This window comes from Oncorhynchus mykiss, chromosome 6 (assembly GCF_057628025.1).
Source record: "Oncorhynchus mykiss isolate SJ-2025 chromosome 6, ASM5762802v1, whole genome shotgun sequence".
NCBI classification, from domain to species: Eukaryota; Metazoa; Chordata; class Actinopteri; order Salmoniformes; family Salmonidae; genus Oncorhynchus; species Oncorhynchus mykiss.
In genome coordinates, this window is record NC_143027.1 from 6632728 (window position 1) to 6655465 (window position 22738).

The 22738-nt window shown below is 43.5% G+C and overlaps 2 protein-coding genes across 2 annotated transcripts; both read right to left on the reverse strand.

Annotated features, from left to right (window-relative positions):
- Positions 1-16572: 16572 nt before the first annotated feature.
- LOC118964833 (uncharacterized) lies at positions 16573-20765 on the reverse strand. The gene is made up of 4 exons (XM_090239239.1): positions 19778-20765; positions 17708-18787; positions 16842-17123; positions 16573-16805 (listed from the first exon to the last, which is right to left on the reverse strand). Exons 1-4 carry the CDS (start codon positions 20763-20765, stop codon positions 16573-16575), a joined length of 2583 nt encoding a protein of 860 aa, XP_090095365.1.
- LOC149982721 (uncharacterized) lies at positions 19903-22063 on the reverse strand. Its single transcript, XM_090236901.1, has one exon. The coding sequence runs from the start codon at positions 22049-22051 to the stop codon at positions 21380-21382; it is 672 nt and encodes a 223-aa protein (XP_090093027.1). The 5' UTR covers positions 22052-22063; the 3' UTR covers positions 19903-21379.
- Between the last annotated feature and the right edge of the window lie 675 nt (positions 22064-22738).

Consider the following 22738-nt stretch of genomic DNA (forward strand, 5'->3'; position numbering starts at 1 on the left):
GGGGCTGGATAGTATCTCTAGAGTTACAGTAGGGCATTTCCATGTGAAAGGATTGTCTATTAGGTATTTGTTGTGAAATTGTTAGATATTACTTGTTAGATAATACTGCACTGTCGGAACTAGAAGCACAAGCATTTCGCTAGACTCGCAATAACATCTACTAACCATGTGTTGTGACCAATAAAATTAGATTTTGATTTGAGCACCATAGGAGCATGGGAGCATGTGTAATTGGGTGTGAAATGAAATCTAAGAGTGTATATTTTTGGTAAATGTAATTATAGATACATTTTTCAACCAGTGAAGGCTTTGATTTCTGGGTAAACAGATGGAAAAGGGATCTTAGAAAACATCACCAGAAAAAGTCTAAAGAGGTCCAATATCAGAACTACAGTGCCTTGCGAAAGTATTCGGCCCCCTTGAACTTTGCGACCTTTTGCCACATTTCAGGCTTCAAACATAAAGATAGAAAACTGTATTTTTTTGTGAAGAATCAACAACAAGTGGGACACAATCATGAAGTGGAACGACATTTATTGGATATTTCAAACTTTTTTAACAAATCAAAAACTGAAAAATTGGGCTTGCAAAATTATTCAGCCCCCTTAAGTTAATACTTTGTAGCGCCACCTTTTGCTGCGATTACAGCTGTAAGTCGCTTGGGGTATGTCTCTATCAGTTTTGCACATCGAGAGACTGAAATTTTTTCCCATTCCTCCTTGCAAAACAGCTCGAGCTCAGTGAGGTTGGATGGAGAGCATTTGTGAACAGCAGTTTTCAGTTCTTTCCACAGATTCTCGATTGGATTCAGGTCTGGACTTTGACTTGGCCATTCTAACACCTGGATATGTTTATTTTTGAACCATTCCATTGTAGATGTTGCTTTATGTTTTGGATCATTGTCTTGTTGGAAGACAAATCTCCATCCCAGTCTCATGTCTTTTGCAGACTCCATCAGGTTTTCTTCCAGAATGGTCCTGTATTTGGCTCCATCCATCTTCCCATCAATTTTAACCATCTTCCCTGTCCCTGCTGAAGAAAAGCAGGCCCAAACCATGATGCTGCCACCACCATGTTTGACAGTGGGGATGGTGTGTTCAGCTGTGTTGCTTTTACGCCAAACATAATGTTTTGCATTGTTGCCAAAAAGTTCAATTTTGGTTTCATCTGACCAGAGCACCTTCTTCCACATGTTTGGTGTGTCTCCCAGGTGGCTTGTGGCAAACTTTAAACGACACTTTTTATGGATATCTTTAAGAAATGGCTTTCTTGCCACTCTTCCATAAAGGCCAGATTTGTGCAATATACGACTGATTGTTGTCCTATGGACAGAGTCTCCCACCTCAGCTGTGGGAAGAGAATGGCTAGCATCGGGAAAATAGATGTGTTTGATGACACGCAAGAAAACTGGGCAACTTACATTGAACGACTGGAACAGTACTTCATTGCAAACGACAATAATAGCTGATAACAAAAGAGTACCAGCGTTGTTGAGTTTAATTGGCCAAAAACATACAGTTTGCTAAGAGATCTGACTGCCCCTCTGAAGCCCTCAAATAAAACATTCACAGAGATTGTGGAGATATTGCAAAATCACCTATCACCTAAACCACTCCTCATCGCGGAACGTTTTCGTTTCCACAAGAGAGATCAGAATGAGGGGGAGGGTGTTAGTACATATGTAGCAGTGTTGAAGAAACTGTCTGAAAAAATTGCCTGTTGGGAGAGAACCTAAATGACACATTAAGGGATAGATTTGTGTGTGGACTGAAACATGAACACATTCAGAAACATTTGCTCACAGAATCAGAGCTCACGTTTGCAAAGGCTGTTGAAATTGCTGTGGCTATGGAAATCGCGACTAAAGATGCATTTGAGTTGCAAAGTAAAAGAAGTACTGACCTGTCACAAATTCACGCAGTCGACAGCGCCCCCGTGTGGCCGACAAATGCAACAGGTGTGACAGAGATGGTCACAGAGCAGAGGACTGCCGTTTCAAAGACGAAATTTGTCACAAATGCAGTAGAAGGGGGCACATTCAAAGAGCATGCAAAGCTAAATTCAGTCACAACAGTAAAACTGAGAAAATTAAAGGGTTGGTGAATGCACTAGCAGAGAACAGTGGCAGTGATTCAGATGAACGATTAATTGGTACAATGGAGTTAAACACAGTGACTTCTCCCAGCAGTAGCATAATATGGGTGACACCAGATATCGAAGGCAAACCCCTCAAAATGGAGCTGGACACAGGATCTGCAGTGTCTATAATTTCCACTACTGTCTACAATGAGCACTTTAAGGCTATCAAGCTGAAGAACACAAATGTGTTGCTGAAGACATACTCAGGAGAGAGATTGAGCCCAATGGGGGCGTTGCAGGTCAGAGTGCATTATGGGGGGGAGGGGCAAACACAGCAGTTACAGCTGTATGTGGTGCCTGGAACTGGCCCCCCATTATTTGGCAGGGAATGGCTTTCAAAAATAAAGCTGAACTGGTGTGACTTGAAAATGCTCCACACGTTCCAGTCCAGAGAGAAAGGTACAGACCAAACACTGGAGCACTTGTGGAAGAAATACAACACAGTTTTCAGTGATCAGATGGGAACAGTAAAAGGCTTCACAGCCAACCTTGTACTAAGAGATGACGCAACCCCCAAATTCTGCAAAGCCAGATCTGTTCCATACTCCCTGAGACCAAAGGTGGAAGCGGAAATCGATCGCTTGCAGGATACAGGGATCCTGACGAAAGTGGACAGAAGCGAATGGGCCACACCCATAGTTCCTATTGTGAAGAAAGACGGGTCTGTTAGAATGTGTTGTTGACTTCAAGGTAACTGTGAATTCAATGTTGCATGTGGACCAATACCCCCTACCACGTCTGGATGACATCTTTGCTGCACTAGCTGGTGGGAAACACTTCAGTAAAATCGATCTGAAACAGGCTTACCTGCAGCTACCGGTTGAAGAGAGTTCCAAACAGTACCTGACAATAAACACACACAAAGGTCTATACAGGTATAACCGCCTGGTTTTTGGCATTGCATCAGCCCCAGCCATTTGGCAACGAACTATTGACCAGATTTTGCAAGGAATCCCAGGAACCCAGTGTATCCTGGATGACATGATCATAACAGGACGCACCGACAAAGAGCACCTGGCTAACCTGGAAGAGGTCCTGAAAAGACTGAAAGAGTATGGTCTACAGGCAAACTTAAAGAAGTGTGAGTTCTTCAAAGACAAGATTGTCTTCTGTGGACATGAGATTGACTGCAATGGATTGCACAAAACACAGGACAAAATCGAGGCAGTGGTACAGGTACCACGACCACAAAATATCACAGAAGTAAGATCTTTCACGGGACTGATCAATTACTACAGAAGATTCCTCCCAAACCTTTCAGCAGTACTCCAGCCTCTAAATCAGCTCCTGGAAAAGAATAGGACATGGCGGTGGACAGAGCAGTGTGAAAATGCATTTCTGGAGGCAAAACGGCTCATAACATCTGAACAGGTCCTGATGCATTACGACCCTGAAATGCCAGTGAAGTTGGCTTGTGATGCGTCCCCTTATGGATTAGGGGCAGTCCTTTCACACACACTGAAAGATGGGTCAGAGAGGCCAGTTGCATTTGCGTCACGAACATTGAATGATGCAGAGAAAAACTACTCACAAATCGACAAAGAAGCACTGGCACTAGTGTGGGGCGGCAAGAAATTCCACCCATACCTATATGGCAAGCGTTTCACACTGGTTACAGATCACCAGCCGTTGCTTTCCATTTTCAGTCCAAAGAAAGGCATTCCGGCAATGACAGCAGCCAGGTTACAGCGATATGCCCTGTTCCTTGCCAGTCATATGTATGACATTGAGTTTAAGCCGTCATCCCTCCACACAAATGCAGATGGATTATCCAGACTGCCGTGTACAAGAGAAAGACAAAGGAGGGTGGATGCAGTGGACATGTTCCATACCGCTCAGCTCGAGGCCCTACCGGTCACAAGCACAGTTATCAAACAGGAGACAAGGAAAGATGTGACCTTGTCAAAAGTGTACACCTACACCATGTCAGGATGGCCAGCTACTGGCAGAAAGGAGCTGACTCCGTATTTCCAGCGGAGAAACGAAATTACAACGTACCAAGGATGTTTGATGTGGGGAATGAGAGTCATGATACCCCAGAAATGCCAACATCTAGTCTTGCAGCAACTACATGAAGGTCATGTTGGAATTGTCAAAATGAAGCTGCTCGCAAGGAGCCACTTCTGGTGGCCAGGTCTGGACCAACAGATAGAAAATATGGCAAAGAACTGTAGTGGATGTTTGGAAACCCTTCACATGCCTGGTCCTGTCCCAGTCCACCCATGGGAATGGCCCGCAGAGCCATGGCAGAGAATTCATGTGGACTACGTTGGTAGTTGTTGTGTTTCTGGTTATAGTTGATGCCCATTCCAAATGGCCAGAGGTGTTTTGCACTGACTCCTCCACCTCAGCTCAGACGATAGAGTGTCTCAGAACAACGTTTGCACGCTTCGGTTTGCCACTGCAGCTGGTAAGTGACAACGCGCAAGCTTTTGTAAGTGACGAGTTTACAAGATTCATGTCAGTAAATGGAATCAAACACTCAACCTCAGCTCCGTACCACCCTGCCACCAATGGGCTGGCAGAACGCTTTGTGCAAACCCTAAAGCAAGGACTCAGTGCAGCAAAACGAGACGAAGGGACTTCGTGCAAACAAAACTGGCCAAGTTCCTGGCCTCCTACCGAAACACCCCACATGCCACGACAAATGAAAGCCCAGCCGCACTGATGTTCGGGAGGCCTCTCCGCACACAGCTGGACATCATGAAGCCAAACAGGCGTAATGAAGTGCTGAACAAACAAGCCAAGATGCTCTCCGGTGGCCGGGAGCGCCATCTCCAAACAGGACAGGAAGTGATGGTGCGAGAATACAGAAGAGGAGGGAAATGGACAAGAGGGGCCGTACACACACAAACGGGACCCAGAACTTACCAGGTTCAAGTGAGCCCAGACATAATGTGGCGGCGTCACATTAACCAAATGCATTCCAGGGAAAACAGCACAACAATCAAGAGAGAACAGGCACAGAGAGCTCCTGAGAGTGACACACAGGGAACTGTAGAGGACGGTGGGGCAGTAGAGAGACCCCAGGCTGAAAGAAGGGAACGTGTTGATGAAGGTGCTGCTATAGCAGACGCTATAATGGAACAAGCACACACTGAGGATGTTCAGGAGCCTCCAGACAATCTGAGGCGCTACCCAGAACGAAGGCACCGTCCACCAGACAGACTAGACTTATAAACAAACAAACAAAAACAAACTGTTCAAGTTCAAATTAAAAGATGCAAAATAACTACAACAAGTTCTGGGAAATGTTTCAGTTGTGGTTTGGTAAAAGTAACTCTAAGAGAAGGACTAAGAGAAGGAATGTTATGTTCTGTTAATTACTGATGTCCCCTTTAAGGATGGAGCACCCTTGGTCATGCGCAGTATTGTTCTATGTTATTCTGGTACTAACTAGTTTGAGTAAATGTGAAGCTCCAGTTCAATTTCTTGTATTCTGAGTCTTTCTTATTACATAAATAAGTACTAAGTGTTAAGACACTACAGGGTGGAATCTATTGACATGTTAAAGTATTATTCATGCAAATTTAAAGAATGTTTGTAAAAAAGTATCCAAAGCCAACAAATACAAACACAAATTGCTGTTGATTGGAGGGATGACGTCCCTCAACCAATAACAGTGTGTTGTTTTCATGAAAGTCTAATGGGGTGGAAGATATAGATTTTTTAAAAGTATTTTTATGTAAAGTAACTTGTTTTACTTTTAGTAGATTTTATAGAAGTAAAAAAAAATGTAACTAATTGCATTCGAGAAAAGAGGTCTCTTATCAGTGTCAAATTTGTTTGAGATCTCTGTCATGTCGTTGAGAAGGTATTGATATTTTTCATTTACAGGCAATTGTATGCGATGCAGTTTTAAGACGGTTCCTTGACCCTCTGAGCAGAGGATGGCACATTTTTAGCTACATTTCACCTCCAAAAAGGTAAATATGACACCGAATGGTAAAAACAAGGGGTTTAACTTATTCACTATCATCAGCCAATTTAGAATATTACATTAATATATATATTTTTTTTCATTTAACCTTTATTTGACTAGGCAATTAAGTTAAGAATAAATTCGTATTTACAAAGACGGCCTAGGAACAGTAGGTTAACTGCCGTGTTCAGGGGAGGAATGACAGATTTTTACCTTGTCAGCTCGGGGATTCTATCTAGCAACCTTTCGGTTACTGACCCAACACTCTAACCACTAGGATACCTGCCGCCCCCAGTAGCCTAGTCAACCTTGCATGTTCCGTTGAAGAGGTTTGAAGAGCAAAGTCTGAATCTTTAATATAAAGCTAACTTCACCACTGTAAAACACTGTATGATTAAATCATTCAATATTGATTGACCAATAAAAACGTTGAGCTCATCTTTTAATAATAATGTATTCATCATAGAATCATCTTTGATTATAGTATTGTCAGTGGCGAGCCGTCATTTAGGGCAGGTGGGGCGGAGCCACACCCGTTTTGAGCCCCACGTGTTTAACAACAATATATATATTTATATGTTGCCTGCTTTGCTTGTTATTTTGGCAATGTCTACTTTTTAAAAAATCATTGAGTTAATAAAGCTGCACAATGTTCTCTGGTTGCGCCGTGATTGGTTCAACATCATATTTTCAAAATCATAGCTACCAAGCTAGCAGTCATCATCATGCATCCAGTCAACAATCTACTGGCAAATCCTTTTCAATCCTTGTCATATGAAGATAAATTATAGATAAAAAGTATCAGTGGTCATCAACCTTTCCAAATAAACACAAAAAGTTGAAAATCGCAAATTCAACAATGAGTGGTTTGGAAGGAATCAGTGGCTAACTGCAAGCTAAGCTAAAGCTTAACAAAGCAATCACTAGCCTGCTATTCAGCATGATTCCTGAGTGGTTGGAAGCTTCTCTATAAATGATGTAATATGCCAGGGAGTGTCATGTTCTGACCTTAGTTCCTTTATTATGTCATATTGTTAGTTTGGTCAGGGCGTGAGTTGGGGTGGGGAGTCTATGTTATTTTTTCTATGTAGTATTTATGTGTTTGGCCTGGTATGGTTCTCAATCAGAGACAGATGTCGTTCGTTGTCTCTGATTGAGAATCATACTGTTTTCCCCATTTTAGAGGTGGGTGATTGTTTTCTGTCTCTGTGTCTTCACCAGACAGATCTGTTTTGTTTTCGTTCGTTGTCCTTGTTATTTTGTTTTTTGTGTTCAATGTTAATAAATGATCAACATGGACACGTATCACGCTGCATATTGGTCCGATCCTTCATACTCCTCGTCAGAGGAAGACGAATATCGTTACAGGGAAATATGTATACTGTATCTAAGAAAGTAATACTAAGTGTATGTTGTGTAGTAAGCTGTTAGTAGCCCATGTGCCTCACCCTAATAATTTTGTCCCTTTCCCCTCTCATAACTTAGCCTACTGCTCTGACTTGATGATGCACATGTAGACTATAGCCTGTTTAAGAGAAATGTAATCATTGAATATTGTACGAGCTTTCATTGTCTGCTTATATGCAGTTATGACTTGGTGTACAGGGAGAATACTGTAAGAATGGCCCATGTTCAAAATTCTGTCGCTGTACATTTCAAAAGTGCTGAACAAATGGTTATATTGACGACGTCCATCCTAGGTCTCTCATTGTCTTAATCTAAATTACAGATATCCTGTAGTCCACTCGTTGTCCCCTTATGCCATAGTTTGTACATCTCAATTATCAGCAGAATCCACGTTTGTTTAAGCAAGTCAGCCATATCAGCTATGGTTTTAAAAAATGATTATCTCCATGGTGCTGAAAAGAAAGCTCTGCTTTTGGGACAGCTTTATGTCGACCCTAACAGTTTGTGGGCACCGTTTGTTAAAGTTATAGTGCAATTAATGTATTGTTTAGTGTTGTGTTGTGTAGTGGCTTTGCTGGCATTAATCTAAAACATTTTGGGGGAGTTTTCCCCACCAAGATGTACATGCTGCAATCACCACTGGGTGGGTGAATTATAACACACCAACCCTGTTACCTATAGATAGACAGTCTAGAAATGTTTAAACTATTTACATGTGTTTGGTAAGCTTGCATTCCATTCCCCCTGTGTTGTAATAACATATTAAAACATGTAATGACGCATTCACGGACTGTTGTTAAACACACTGATAACCCATGAATATACACTGCTCCAAACCCTTTGGGATGGGCTACAAAGACAAAGAACTCTGTCAAGAACCAATGGGATACTGACAACAGGCTGGAGAGGACTGTCTATCACCTACGAACAACCAACCAGGAGCCAGGACTACTAGAATCTACCTACGTCATTTCAATGTATAAATGTACTGCCCAAATATGTGTTACGCCCTCTTTTTCCGAAACCTCCCTAAGAGTGGACGATAGGAGCCGTGCTTATGCTAGATTAAAGTGCCTCAAATATACCGTATCCGCCTTGTCCAGAGTCTCATCTTGGTCTTGTTTCTCCTATAACTAATCATTGACAAATTGGTAGCAGAGGATGGTTGAAATCCATGAATTCGGTCCATAGATTTGATGAGAGAAAAGACAAGTTGACGACAGATTCTAGAAGGACGGGCGACCTGTCTACAGGAGCCATCGGGGATTCAACTCGCCTCAGGAAACTGACCAAAGAGCTCGACATTATAAAGGTACGCAGAACCGGTTTAATCGAATTCTGCATATTATAGTATAATCAATATCCAAATTATGGTCAGAAGTACTGAGTGCGTGAGTATGAATTGCCGTTAAATTTATGAAAATTGTTCCGATAACCAAAGGCATTTGCATAATGATATCTGTGTAAATATATTGTTCAAATCTGATTCAAATAGTCCTGCAACAGTAATAAAATTACTGGGTGTCGTGGTGAGGAATTGGAGGACAGAATGTGATATGATGTGATATATTGTTTAAAATTTAATCCAAATAGGCTGGCAGTAGTTGATATGTAAATCGACTAGGTGTTACGGTGAAGGATTTGATAACAGAATTTGATGGAATGTGATGCACTGTTTTAATCGGGTCCAGATAGTCTGGCAATTTTCGATGTGGCAATCGTTTAGGTGTTACGGTGAGGGATTCGATAACTCAGTGAAATGAAATATGAATGAGATGATGAAATGTTTTGTTAATTGATCGAGACGTATATTTAAGACTGTAACTAGTGGAGTAGCATCCCACTAGGAGCAACAGTTAACAAGCTAAATAATTGGACTAGGAGTGAAGGAATTAAACCTGATCTCTCCAGATTAATGTCACTGATTCACCGTTCCATGAGACCGAGGGATACTGACCACCGGCTCTAAATTTGACCGCCGAGTCAAAAGCTTGGGCGGGGCTGTGCGGCCGCCGTGCCGTGTAACGAATTGATTTCTGTTCTCTTTGTGCTGTTGGGGTTGCCTAGAATTAATTTGACAAATATTATAGAAGGCATTTGAATGCATTGACATTGACCCAAAAGTAGGTGTTTGGGACACTAACATTTCGCCAGGCAGTAGAAATGTGTGAACCTGTAAAATTACTCCAGTAAAATACCCTAGACGCATAATTATCTCGCGAATATCCCTTTGCGATATTCTAGTACAGCAATTCTACAAAACTCTGTGTGCACGAGGGTGAGACACGAGAGATAAGTCTGTGTGGGCACCAGGGATACATCGCTGGTTTCGACCAAGTGACGGGCTAAGTGCACATAGTTGCGGAGGGCCATAGTGCAATGTGCAACATTTAGTTGTTTTTAATTGTTTTACATAATTTTTTATCGGACCCAGACATAGTGAATCGTCAATATGGCCTCAATTACCGTTCCCAAACTCAAATTCAATGAATATTTAGATCAGAAAATACAGGAAAGGGCAGGAGGAAAACAGGAATATAAAACAATAAAGAAGATATGGGGGGAAATTAGGCTAAGATGGACCCAGGCAGGTTACATTGGTGGAGTTGCCCCATCCAGGGAACAACTCAGCACTATGGAAAGAGAATTAGAGGAGGCAGTCAGGCACGGGAGAGAGAGTGAGGCAGAAAAGAATAGCAGCCATTTTTTTTCAAGAAAAAAGGAACGAAGGAGAGAGAGAGAGCGGAGGCGGAGCTGAGAATAGGGACATGGGCAATAGAGGAGACAAAAAGGACACGCCCACAAAAGAAACCTGATATGATGGGGGTGCTTGCTGGGGCCTTAGATGACGTCAGAGAAGGCACAAACAACAACCACAACACACCACCACCCACCGTGACCACCCCATCGGCCCCGCTCTCTCTATACCCGCAACTGCCACAGGAAGAGAAGACTGAAGTGCCACCTCCCTATTCACAAAATCCATTCGCATACCTCCCACACAACCCATTTAAAAACCCACACCACACCAGCAGCCATACAGGCCCCGGTCTTCATGGTGAAGGGAGGACAGCTAAAAGGGAACATGACTGTGGGGATTCAAGAAGGCCACCTCGTCTGTGAAGAAAGGCCCGATTGCTCAAGCCCCACAGCACTACAAGGCCCAGGTGGGTCCCTGCTGAACTACCCACAAGGAAGGGAAGGTGGATCTCAACCGGGCCTCCTAAAGAGAGAAGGCCACGATCTTATTCAGTTCTCCTCTACTCCAAACACAGACAATTAGCTGAATTCATAGGCTTGACACAAGCACTGAAAGGAGAAGGAAGGGGCCTACCAACTTCCCCTACGCCCAGCAGTTGATCCACGCTTCGTTGAGTACCAGCCTGGGAAGACCGCCTTGATGGGACAGATGCCCAGCCTACATGGAGGAGCCTCTACATGGATACACTAACTGCAATGAAAATACTACTACCCAAAGCCACGAACACAGGATGAGGAGGAGGAGGAAGAGGACCCCCTCCTCTACAATACAACCACCCAGGGCCCAGCCACATGCAGCAGCAACAGCAAGATTACAACCAACCACAGTTTCAAGGTATGGCAGGGAACACCATGCCCTGGCCATAAAAGATGCCCACACTGTCTGAAACCCCAGAAGTGTACTGGCCAAAATGCCTACCCAACAGGGCCTGCCACCCCTCACATCCAGTTTAAGTTCAACCAACTGAAAGCTCAAATCTACACTGCACCCATATAAGACTCCCCAAGCTGAGATCCATTGCACACTCAATGCAACAGAAACCGATGACTGCCTCTACACTGCAGACTGGGACGAAGACAGGATGCACCTGACCCCTCCTATCAGGTGTTGTACCATTGTGTGTGGCCCAGAGGGGGTGGCAGCACCGGTCATCCTACGATCAAGGAACCTCCATGCACCCCTGGCCTGGACGGCTGAAGCATCAACAGCCATAGCACTCCTGAAAACAGATCTATCAGCGGCAGCAGCTCTGACTGCACCTGACTACAAGAACAAGTTCCATTTGGATGTTTCTGAAAGGGAAGGATTTACCTCATCCGTCCTATTCCAGAAACAAGAGGGGGAGAGAAGGGTCTTGATGTACTACTCTTCAAACTTGACCACATTGAGGTAGGACAGTCAACATGCTCCAGATACGTTGCTGCAGTAGCAAAAGCTATTGAAAAAACAGCTCACCTCGTGATGTCACCCTTCAATCAGCCATCATCCCTCAACCAGCATCGGCCAAATTAGCTGAAATCATCGGATTGACGCAGGCCCTCATCAGAGGAAAAGGAAAGACTGAATATCTATAGAGACTCAGCCCATGCCCATGAAGCAGTCCACACTGATGGACCCAGAACTTTTATGAGAAGCACATGGCCCCACACACGAAGGCAAACTAAAGACCCTCCAAAAGACCCTCACATAAAAAATATGACTGACTTATTTATTTTATGATTTATTTTGTGACGAATGCAATATTTGTGACAGACACAACCCAAAGAAACCATATCGAACACCAATGGGCTCATACCCATTACCTAATGCATGATTTCAGGTTATTAGCATAGAATACACAGACATGGGGGCGGATAAGGTGGTTAATGGGAAACAATACCTATTAGTGATGGTGGATAGGTTTTCCAAATGGGTAGAGGCAACTCCAACGGCGGGGGAGGATGTGAGGTCAGTTATAGGCCACAATCCCAAGATCTCATGGAACGCGCAAGTCAAACGTATGTGCCGGGTCGAAGTTGAAATGGGTCGAAGCCCTGCCCCTGGCGTTGATGGCCATGAGAGCCTCACCAGGATCAGGCACCCATCTCTCTCCTCATGAGATAATGACTGGTAGAGTCATGCCTGGCCCACCAAGGGAGGGAGGTCATATGCCCGCCCTTGATGTGCAATAAATTGTAATGTCTAATTATGTGAAAAAACTGACGGTTCTCTCTGCAGCACTCTCTACCCAGGTTCAAAAGGTCCCGGAGGGGGAGCTGCCGGGGGACACGCCACCACTGAAGGTAAAACTTGGAGACTGGGTAAGGGGAAAGGTCCACAAGAGAAAGTGGCTGGAACCCAGGTGGACTGGTCTGTACGAAGTGAAGGAGGTTACTTCACACTCAGTCCAGGTCAAAGGTAAATTGGGCGCACCTTGGCACCACCTCACACATTGTACACCAGCTCCAACCCCTTCCCGCACACTGACGGAAGTCAGAACCGACCTAAGTGGTCTACATTCGGCCCCAAATCTTGCACCTCCTTAGTCAGGGAAAATGGGAGGTTCAGCCCCATATTCACTGACTAAGTCACACCGTACTCCTTGGGAACGGTTGGGGATCTCCGGACCCCTGTTTGTTATTTTTCTTCTCATGGGAGGAGTCACTGTATGTACACTCACATGGCTTATAAACCAACAGATGCACCCACTACAGACTCACACACTGAATTCTACTCTGCCAGGTGAAACTAACTCTCTCTCTTTTCCCTCTTATCTACCACAAGACCATACCGTTTCTAGGCGTGAGGTGGGAGTCACTAAGTGCACCCCCCAGGAGTTGAAGAGCACCACCTTGTGTTTGCCTTTCAATGCCACCACCACCGTTTACCTGCCTTGGGGCCTTTTGGGTCATGCGAAAAATAGTTTGGGGCTACCTGCATGGACCTATTCCAGTTTTAACTGGTATATAACCAAAGGGGGATATGGTGAGTGGTCTTGAAAAAACTTGGTGGCAGAAACAGGGCATGACTGGTCCAGCTATTCCAAGGGACGGGTTGTTCTTGCCTGGCGCAAACGGCTTACATTTTCACGCACTGGTTTTCAACTAAAGCTGATTGTACGACCTGGGACCACTATGGGGTGTCAGGTTTTTACGTTGGCCCCATATGTATATACCGACAGGGCTGAAGTCCATTTCACACTATATATCTGTGTTACGCCAGAACCACAGCCTACTTCTGTGACGGTGCGTGACGATATGGCAAAGCCACATACCCTGCCCCAGCACAGGGATGGGTGGGGTTCTGCTGTTTTAGTGGTCACCACCCCTACCCCAGATGAGAACATTCGGGTTGCTACAGGTATCTCAGGTTTGTCTAACAATTGGCTATTATTGACCGAACAAGCAGCCAATACAACCCCCACTAGTTGTGTAGTTTGCATGGGTGCCCGACCATTGCTCCGCATTGTCCCGGCTACTGTCGAGATCGGATGTTTAATGCCCCTTATGGACCAAGACAATCCGACTGGTAATTGTTTCTTGTGGGATGCAGTTTACCCTGTTGTCTCCGCTACGGACAGGGCACCAGTATTTTCCTCTGATGTTGCCAGGGCCGAATTCTCCTGTATTAACATGACAGGGGGTATACTACAGTTAGGTTTGCTCCCTGTTGGTTGGTGTACAAATACTATCGTAGTAGTTGGTGTTTTTAAGCCAGTGATCAGGGCTGACATCTGGTGGTGGTGTGGGGGACCTCGGCTTTTTGACAGACCTCCCAATAAGGCTACGGGTACTTGTGCGCTTGTAACACTTCTACTGCCTATCTCTGTTTACCCTATAGGTGTGGGTGATTTGGTGACCCGGATACAGGCTGTGGACCCACAGTTTCTGCCTACCAGAACCAAGCGGGAAGCAGCCCTGACTGTTGGGGATCCCACGTATATTGATGCTATAGGTGTTCCTAGTGGGGTCCCTGATGAGTACAAGCTGGTGGACCAGGTCGCCGCAGGTTTTGAATCATCTCTCTGCTGGTGGTGCACTGTGAATAAAAATGTTGACCGCATTAACTATATACATTTCAATGTCCAAAAATTAGGGAACTGGACTCAACAAGGTTTTGAGGCCGTACATGGTCAACTGGCGGCTACCTCCCTTATGGCTTTTCAAAATCGCATTGCCGTTGACATGTTGCTGGCTGAGAAGGGTGGGATATGTTTTATGTTTGGGGAGCAATGTTGCACATTTATCCCCAATAACACAGCCTCTGATGGCAGTCTCACTGTTGCGTTAGAAGGACTACGTACCCTGAATGGTAAAATGAAATCCCACTCTGGGGTTGATACCAGCACGTGGGACTCCTGGATGGATGCATTTGGTAAATATAAGGTCCTGGTCTCTTCTATTCTGGTCTCTATCTCTGTGTTTGTTGCAATATTAACCCTCTGTGGCTGTTGTTGCATCCCATGTGCCCGCTCCCTGTTTTCTCGAGTCATTACTTCTGCTATTGCACCAAATAATGACCCTGCACTGATGTTCCCCCTCCTACAACAGGAGGATCCTCTGGTGGAGTTTGAAACATGCACATATGAGTAATTTTCACGTCTCTTTGGAGACGTGAAGAGGGGGACTACAAATTTCCTAAAATGTCCTATTCTATTTTTCTTACTTTTAGTTTTTGTCACGTCTAATAGACGTGAAGAGGGGGTGTTGTAATAACATATTAAAACATGTAATGACGCATTCACGGACTGTTGTTAAACACACTGATAACCCATGAATATACACTGCTCCAAACCCTTTGGGATGGGCGACAAAGACAAAGAACTCTGTCAAGAACCAATGGGATACTGACAACAGGCTGGAGAGGACTGTCTATCACCTACGAACAACCAACCAGGAGCCAGGACTACTAGAATCTACCTACGTCATTTCAATGTATAAATGTACTGCCCAAATATGTGTTACGCCCTCTTTTTCCGAAAGCTCCCTAAGAGTGGACGATAGGAGCCGTGCTGCACGTTTGCCAGATATCACTATGCTTGATTAAAAGGCCTCGAATATACCGTATCCGCCTTGTCCAGAGTCTCATCTTGGTCTTGTTTCTCCTATAACTAATCATTGACACCTGTCACATGGGGATCTATGGTTGATTCTAGATGAAATAGTCAACTCTGTTACAGTCAACCCTGTCACTTTATTTGGCACTTAATAGGCACTTACTATAGTATGTATTTGTTACTTTGAGATGGGAAACATGTTTTATATTAAGTTGAACATGTGCTCTTTATGACAGAATGTTAGAATTAGGTGAAATATAAAGTTACACTCCCCAAAAGGTACTCAATTGGTGGAATGACCCGAGTACTGAACTGGAGGTGGGAGAGCTAACGATGCGTCTACTGTTGCTCTCTCCTCAGATTCTTAGAGAAGCTATTTCAATCTGATATTTCTCCTATGGTCTAAAATAGATGTGTATAGAGGACTCCTCTCTAATATAACATGTCACACATTGTATCAAACTGATGGAATGTTAGGTGTCTCATTGAAAGTCTAACATCTACCATGACTACTGGATGTTTCAATTCTAATAAATAACAAAACAATCCACACCGTAACAACAATATTGCTTTTTTACTAAATGCTTTTATTAAAGAATAAAACTTTGCTAACAAAAATGACATCATCAAACATCACTGGCCTGACTTGAGCAGCTCTGCCCGGGGATGGAGCCAGCAACTTAGCTGCTACCGGTCCGGTCCAGGCTACCTGCAGACCTCCTCCCAGACCTCCTTTTCAGCACCTCCCCTTAACAGGAGAGGTGGTGGAAATGATCAGAGTTGCATTCAACTTGAATAAAGATGAGAAACTCTGGTCTGTGGAGCCACTGGTCTGAGGGGAGGACTTCTGTTGAAACCATTTCCATTTTTGGGATATTTTCTAGGACTGTAGAGGTGGTAAGCAGAGATGAATTTAACTAGGATACAGATGAGAGTCTCTGTTCTTGGGAGGAGGGTCACTGACCTTCGATGGTTTGTTGCCTGATAAAGAGGATACTTGCTGGCTTGAGGAGACTATAATGTTTTGAGGAGGAAATGTGGCTCGATGACTTAAAGAGGAGGAGGAATTATTGGGCGACACTTTTAATTACCAACGTAACCTCAGTGGAACTGTGGCTTCATCGAGTTCCAGCTCTAGGCAGACAGCACGTCAGGAAGGCTGTAAGACATCACAGAGACAGGTAAGTATCTATATATTTACATGTGTGATGCATGTACACTAAACCCTCACATTTGGATAATGTCACTTTTTAAAGTGATGACATGTATATTAACAGTGTAAAACATGAATAGATGTTTAAACATTCTTTACCTCATCTTAATTTTCTTCCAGATGCTTGGCTTTTTCTTTGTCTTGGATATTCGCTCTGATGTTTCAGCCTCTTCTGGAGCTTCTAGCTGCTGGCTGTCTGGCCCCCCCTGATGGTTCTCTGGCCCCTCCTGCTGGTTCTCTGAACTCCCCTCCTGATGCTCTGCCCATGCCTGTTGCCTCCTTGGCCTTTCCTGGTGGCCATCAGCAGATCCAGTGGGCTCTTGGCTTACTTGTTGGCCTGTGGCCCAGCAGGGCAACTCCTGACCGTGGTTGTAATCGTGGCTGTGTTGGGTGGTTAGACACCGGTTGTTGATTTGAGCATCAGCCTCCAGATTCATCTGCTCCAGGTAGTTTTCCTTCATCCTCTCCCTCTCCTCCTTCAGTTGTTGATGAGTCTGTTTTTTAAGCAGGGACCGCTCTCTCCACTGCTTATTGAAATCCTCCATCTTCTTCCTTCTCTCCTCAGCCTTCAGCAGCTCCTTCCTCTTCTCCCTCTCTCTCTCTGCCCGGGTCATGGTGGATGTTAGCCTTGTGTGTCCAGGGATGGCTGGGAGGGGAGAAGAAGTAGAGTTTACATTCAACTTAGTGGATCTGGTATCAACTTAAATGTAATGGACACAGGGAATGAAGAATAGAAAACACAATTGGATCTCAATGATTCTTTACTCTTTTCAGTTGAGCAAGGCATGGAATTTGTCAATAAAGTGCCATAATTCCCATCCCGAATTGACCTGGCCCTAAGTTGAACATGAGTCCAGAATGGCACCTATTCTTTGTATAGTGCCAGGGCATATGTGATCGCTTAGCGCCGCATGGCCACTAGTAGCCCCCGGATCCCCCCAAAACACGTTTTTGTGTGTGTGTTTTTAGGAACTCTTTCTGGGTCTCTACTTAGTCTTGAGAGTTAGACTAGTAGATGACACAAGGTACCATTTAAAAACGTGGTTGTTATCAGCAGTATTTTTCTTGTTATGTCAGTCAGTCACTCAATGAGCCATGTCAGCTAACATATTCTTTGGACAGTAGTTTTATATTGAAACAATGATGCAACATGATGACTGGTGTGGAACAAATGTGTGTAGAGGAGACTAAAGAGGATAATGTCATAAGTAGAGGGAAAACAGGTCTTACCTATGTGGACGATCTTATGGCCCTCCTCAGCCTCTCTCTGATACGTTCTCTCTATCTTTCTGAGGTTCCTCTTCTCCCACTTCTTGTTTACCCAGCCCACAGCTCTCCTTCGGATACTTTTATCAGGTGAGAGCATGTCCTCCTTGTCATCTTCTTTTTCCTCCTCCTCTAAGTCACCCCTCTTGTACTCAAGGATCTCCCTTCTTTCCTCTTCCACCATCTCCTCTCTTTTTTTTGCCTGTATTATTTCTTCTCTCTCTCTGATTAAAGATAAAAGGCATTTAATGGCTTTCTTTCTCTCCTCCTCTCTCTCTTCCTCTCTCTGCCTCTCCTCCTCTCTTAGTCTCAACATTTCTTTCTGTCTAGCAATTTCAATCTCTCGTTTTTTATCCTGCTCCTCTTGTTGTCTTGCCCTCTCCTTTTTTCTTTCCATCTCCAGCCGTCTTTCCTCCTTCTCCCTCCTGATTTGTTGTCCTCTTTCTATGTGTTCTCGCTCCCCCTTCAACACTTCTAACCTCCTCTCTTTACGCCTATTGAAGACTTCCCGTGCTTTTGCTTTAACATTAACTACTACATGTTTCTTCATGCTTACTTCCTTTCCTCTCTCTTCTCTTTCCCTGTACTCTTCCTCTGCTTCCTTAATCACTTCCTGCTTTTCTTCCATCTCTCTCTCCTGTTCTATCTCCAGTTCATTCTGTCCCTCAATTTCCCCCAAAATATTTTTCTGCCCTTCCTTTCTTCTTCCTGCTTCCTCCCTTTCTCTCATAATCATCTTTTCTTTCTCCATCTCTTTCTGTTGCAGATCTTTTAATTCCATCTCTCTCTGATTGTCATTGTCTTTCTCCCTTTCTTTCTCCTTCTCCATTTGTTTCTGTCTCTCCTCTTGTTGTTGTCGTCTGTGTATCTCTTCTATCTCTCTCTGTCTCTTGTTCTCCCTCTCTCTTCCCTCCTTCTCCATGTCAATTTGCTTCTGTTTCCATATATTTTCTTCTTCTTGATCTCTCTCAAACATTATCTTTCTCTCCTCTTGTTGTTGTCGTCTTTCTTTCTCTCCCATCTCTCTCTGTCTCTCTTTCTCTTCGATCGCTCTCTGTCTCTCTTCTTCTCTTTCTTCCTCTTCCATCTCTATTTGCTTCTGTTGACATCTTTCTTCTTCATTCTCTCTTTCAATCTCTTTCTGTCTCTCTTCTTCTCTTCCGATATGTTTTTGTCTCTTTTCCATTATCTTTCTTTTGATCTCTCTCTGTCTCTCTTTCTCCTTCTCTTGTACTTCCTCTTCCATCTCTTTTTGCTTCTGTTTACATATTTCTTCATCATTCTCTCTTTTGATCTCTCTCTGTCTCTCTTCTTCTCTTTCTTCCTCTTCCATCTCTATTTGCTTCTGTTTAAATAGTTGTTCTTCATTCTCTCTTTCAATTTCTTTCTGTCTCACTTCTCTTTCCATGTTTTTCTGTCTCTTCTCCATTCTCTTTCTTTCAATCTCTCTCTGTCTCTCTTCTTCTCTTTCTTTCTCTTCCATCTCTATTTTCTTCTGTTTACATCTTTCTTCTTCATGCTCTCTTTCAATCTCTTTCTGTCTCTCTTCTTCTCTTTCGATATGTTTTTGTCTCCTTTCCATTATCTTTCTTTTGATTTCTCTCTGTCTCTCTTTCTCCCTCTCTCGTTCTTCCTCTTCCATCTCTATTTGCTTCTGTTTACATCTTTCTTCTTCGTGCTCTCTTTCAATCTCTCTCTGTCTCTCTTCTTCTCTTTCCATAATTTTCTGTCTCTTCTCCATTCTCTTCCTTTTGATCTCTCTCTGTCTCTCTTTCTCCCTCTCTCTTTCTTCCTCTTCCATCTCTATTTGCTTCTGTTTACATCTTTCTTCTTCAATCTCTCTCTGTCTCTCTTCTTCTCTTTCCATAATTTTCTGTCTCTTCTCCATTCTCTTCCTTTTGATCTCTCTCTGTCTCTCTTTCTCCCTTTCTCGTTCTTCCTCTTCCATCTCTATTTGCTTCTGTTTACATCTTTCTTCTTCAATCTCTCTTTCAATCTCTCTCTGTCTCTCTTCTTCTCTTTCCATAATTTTCTGTCTCTTCTCCATTCTCTTCCTTTTGATCTGTCTCTGTCTCTCTTTCTCCCTCTCTCTTTCTTCCTCTTCCATCTCTATGTGCTTCTGTTTGCGTCTCTCCTCTTCTTCTTCTCTCTCCATCTCCTTCTTCTTCTCATCTTCTTCTTGTCTCTGTTTTGGTATTTTCTCCATTCTCTTTCTTTCTACCTCTTTCTGTTTGTTGTGCTCACCCTCCATCTTCTCCTCCATGTCCATTTGGTTCTGTTTCCATTTATATTTGTCTGTTTCCATATTTTCTAATTCTATCTGCTGTTCCTTGATTTTCTTGAAGACTTCCTCCAATTCAGACGTATTTTTGTCATTGATGAGGGCTGTCTCCATCTCCATCTCTCTCTCCACTCTATTTTTCAACTCCTCTTCACTTCGTCTCCAATCATTTTCTCTCTCTCTGTCTCTATCAAATGTTCTCTCTGGTTCAGTCTCGTCTTTCAATCTAATCTCTTCTTTCATTCTCACAACCTCTCTGTCTAACACTAGTACATTTTGGTTAACCTGTTTCACTCTCTCATTCTGTCTTCTAAACGCTTCTTTCGCTCTTTCAAATTTGATTTTGTATTGAATCTCTTTTGTTGTCATATCTTCTTTCAGTCTCTCAACCTCTCTCTCCAACTCTTTTACCTTTTCGTTGACCAGTTTGACTTTCTCATTCTCTGCAATACGCATGTCTCTTTCTCTTTCAAATATGATTTCCTTCTCAATCTCTTTCAATCTCTCAATCTCTCGTTCTAACGCTTTTATCGTTTCTTCTGCCTGTTCCACTTTCTTCTTCATTTCTTGACTTTCCAATTCTGCTTTTCTCTTCCTTTCCATCTCCCTTTCTCTCTCTTTTTCCCTCTCTCTTTCCCTCTCTCTTCCTGTTTCAATAGGTTTGTTCTTCCAGGCCAGTCTTGGTCGCTGATCCTCCATGACTTTCTGCCATAGCCTCAATCTCTCAATCTCTTGCTTCATTTTAAAAGGTTAAATTAGTGATAATCTATTACCAAGACATACTTTCAAAGGATTTGCAGAGAATGATACACAGAAATACAACCTAGAGCTAGGTAATTGAATCAAACACTGGACAACATCAATAGCAGGGTCATTTTGATCAATTCATCTGGACAATTCATTGTCAATTAATGTATTATCATGGTTTGAAAAAATTATGAGACATTTTATGGAATCAATAATGTCCAAAATGTGTTCAAATACAAACACACAACCTTCTTGCCCATTCAGTTAGGGGTTTGAGAAATTCCTGTTACAATTTGTGTGATGTTACAACAATGTTGCCTCTGATGTTTATGCTTGTAGAAATTACTCCTACAAATGATGCTTCACTAATGCAGCTATTTACAACCTTCACAGATACAGTTATCAACAACAACAACAGTAATGACGTTAATAAGGAAGTGGATATTCAACCGGCAGAAGAAAGGCATAGGGGTTGAGATAAATGAAGGTTAGGTTCAGGACCTAGGGTTGGGTTAAGGTAAAGGTTAGGTATAGTTTCAGTGAGGTTAAGGTAAGGGTTAAGGAAAGGAATAAAAGTTAACACTGGGTTAGCGTACCGCTGTCTGCCACTATTCATTTTCAGCTGGGTAAATATACACTGCCTTATAACTAATAACAATGACATGTCTTACGTGGGCCAGTTGTAGGTCCACCATCAGTAGATCCAGCAGTTGTTTGAGTCTGTGGATCTCCTGCAGTTTTCTCTGGTGCTCCATTGCTTCTGTGGCTCTCTCTGCTTCCCTCTGTCTCGCTGCTTCCCTCTCTCTCTCTGCCTCCCTCTGTCTCTCTGCTTCTCTCTGTCTCTCTGCTTCTCTCTGTCTCTCTGCTTCTCTCTGTCTCTCTGCTTCTCTCTGTCTTTCTGCATCTCTCTGGCTCTCTGCCTCCCTCTGACTCTCTGCCTCCCTCTGGCTCTCTGCCTCCCTCTGGCTCTCTGCCTCCCTCAGTCTCAGGATCTCAGCCTTCCACTCTTCCATGATACCCCTTTCTACTCTACTTCTCCTCCTTTCATCTTTTAAAAGGGCTCGGAGATGGTCTGTCTCAAACTGTAATTGTTCAATGATCTTGTCCTTCTCCGTTGCACCATTCCTCTTCTTCTTTTCCTCCTCCCAGAGGCACACTTGGAGTCTGTCCATCTCCTTCTTCTGATTTCGGATTGTTCGATTCTTCCCCCTCAACTCAAGCATGTGGGCTTCCTTCTCTGTATAGGTCTTCTTCTCTTCTCTCGGGAAGTGAACCTCCATCTCTGCCTGCTTGTAGCTGGGAGCAAAGGAATGTCAACACATTATTTAGGAAGTGAACTCAGACAATTTACTACAATATTAAAATAATAATTCAACTTCTGCTCAATTTAACTGTCTTTAATAACACAAATCACACAACTGTGACTTACAGTACGTGAATGTGATGAGTTGACTGTCCATGATGGCCAGAGGTGGGTAATGTGTCACTCTGGTCCAGGGCGTTACGTACAGCTTGCAGACACTGAGCCTTCCTTCAGCAAGCCGCACATAATGCCCTGGACCAGAGCTAGGTTATGTGATGAATGACTTACAGACTGTTCCACATGATAGGAGGGGGTAAGAAGACAGTCCCAGTAGGAGACGGAGATCGTCCAGAAGAAGAAGAGGTGTCCATCTCCTCAGAGACTGCAGGAAAGGTCTACAAGTTTTATTTCTGGAAAATAAAGAGATGCCTTCATTTAGCAACAATCTGTGTTTCTATGTTTCTGTCACTAGATGATGCCATTGTACACAACATTTACTCACCAGGTCAGTGAATTCAGAAACAGTCTTCAGAGTTGAGTCCTCAAGCTCTAGCCTACAACCCATCATGCATCAGCACAACTAATATAATAATACCTCATCACAACTTCATAATCACAGTACACCTGGATTGTGTTCACAAAGTGTTTCAGGGTAGGAGTGCTG

Excerpts from the sequence above, each read along its gene's own strand:
- LOC149982721 (XM_090236901.1), bottom strand. The coding sequence starts at position 22,051 with ATGGAGGTTCACTTCCCGAGAGAAGAGAAGAAGACCTATACAGAGAAG.
- LOC118964833 (XM_090239239.1), bottom strand. The coding sequence starts at position 20,765 with ATGAAGCAAGAGATTGAGAGATTGAGGCTATGGCAGAAAGTCATGGAG. Across the intron at positions 18,788-19,777 it reads GAAGAGAATGGAGAAGAGAC|AAGAGAAAGAGAGACAGAGA; the intron begins AGAAAATTATGG and ends AGAGAGCGATCG. Across the intron at positions 16,806-16,841 it reads CAGCCACGATTACAACCACG|TAAGCCAAGAGCCCACTGGA; the intron begins GTCAGGAGTTGC and ends CAGGCCAACAAG.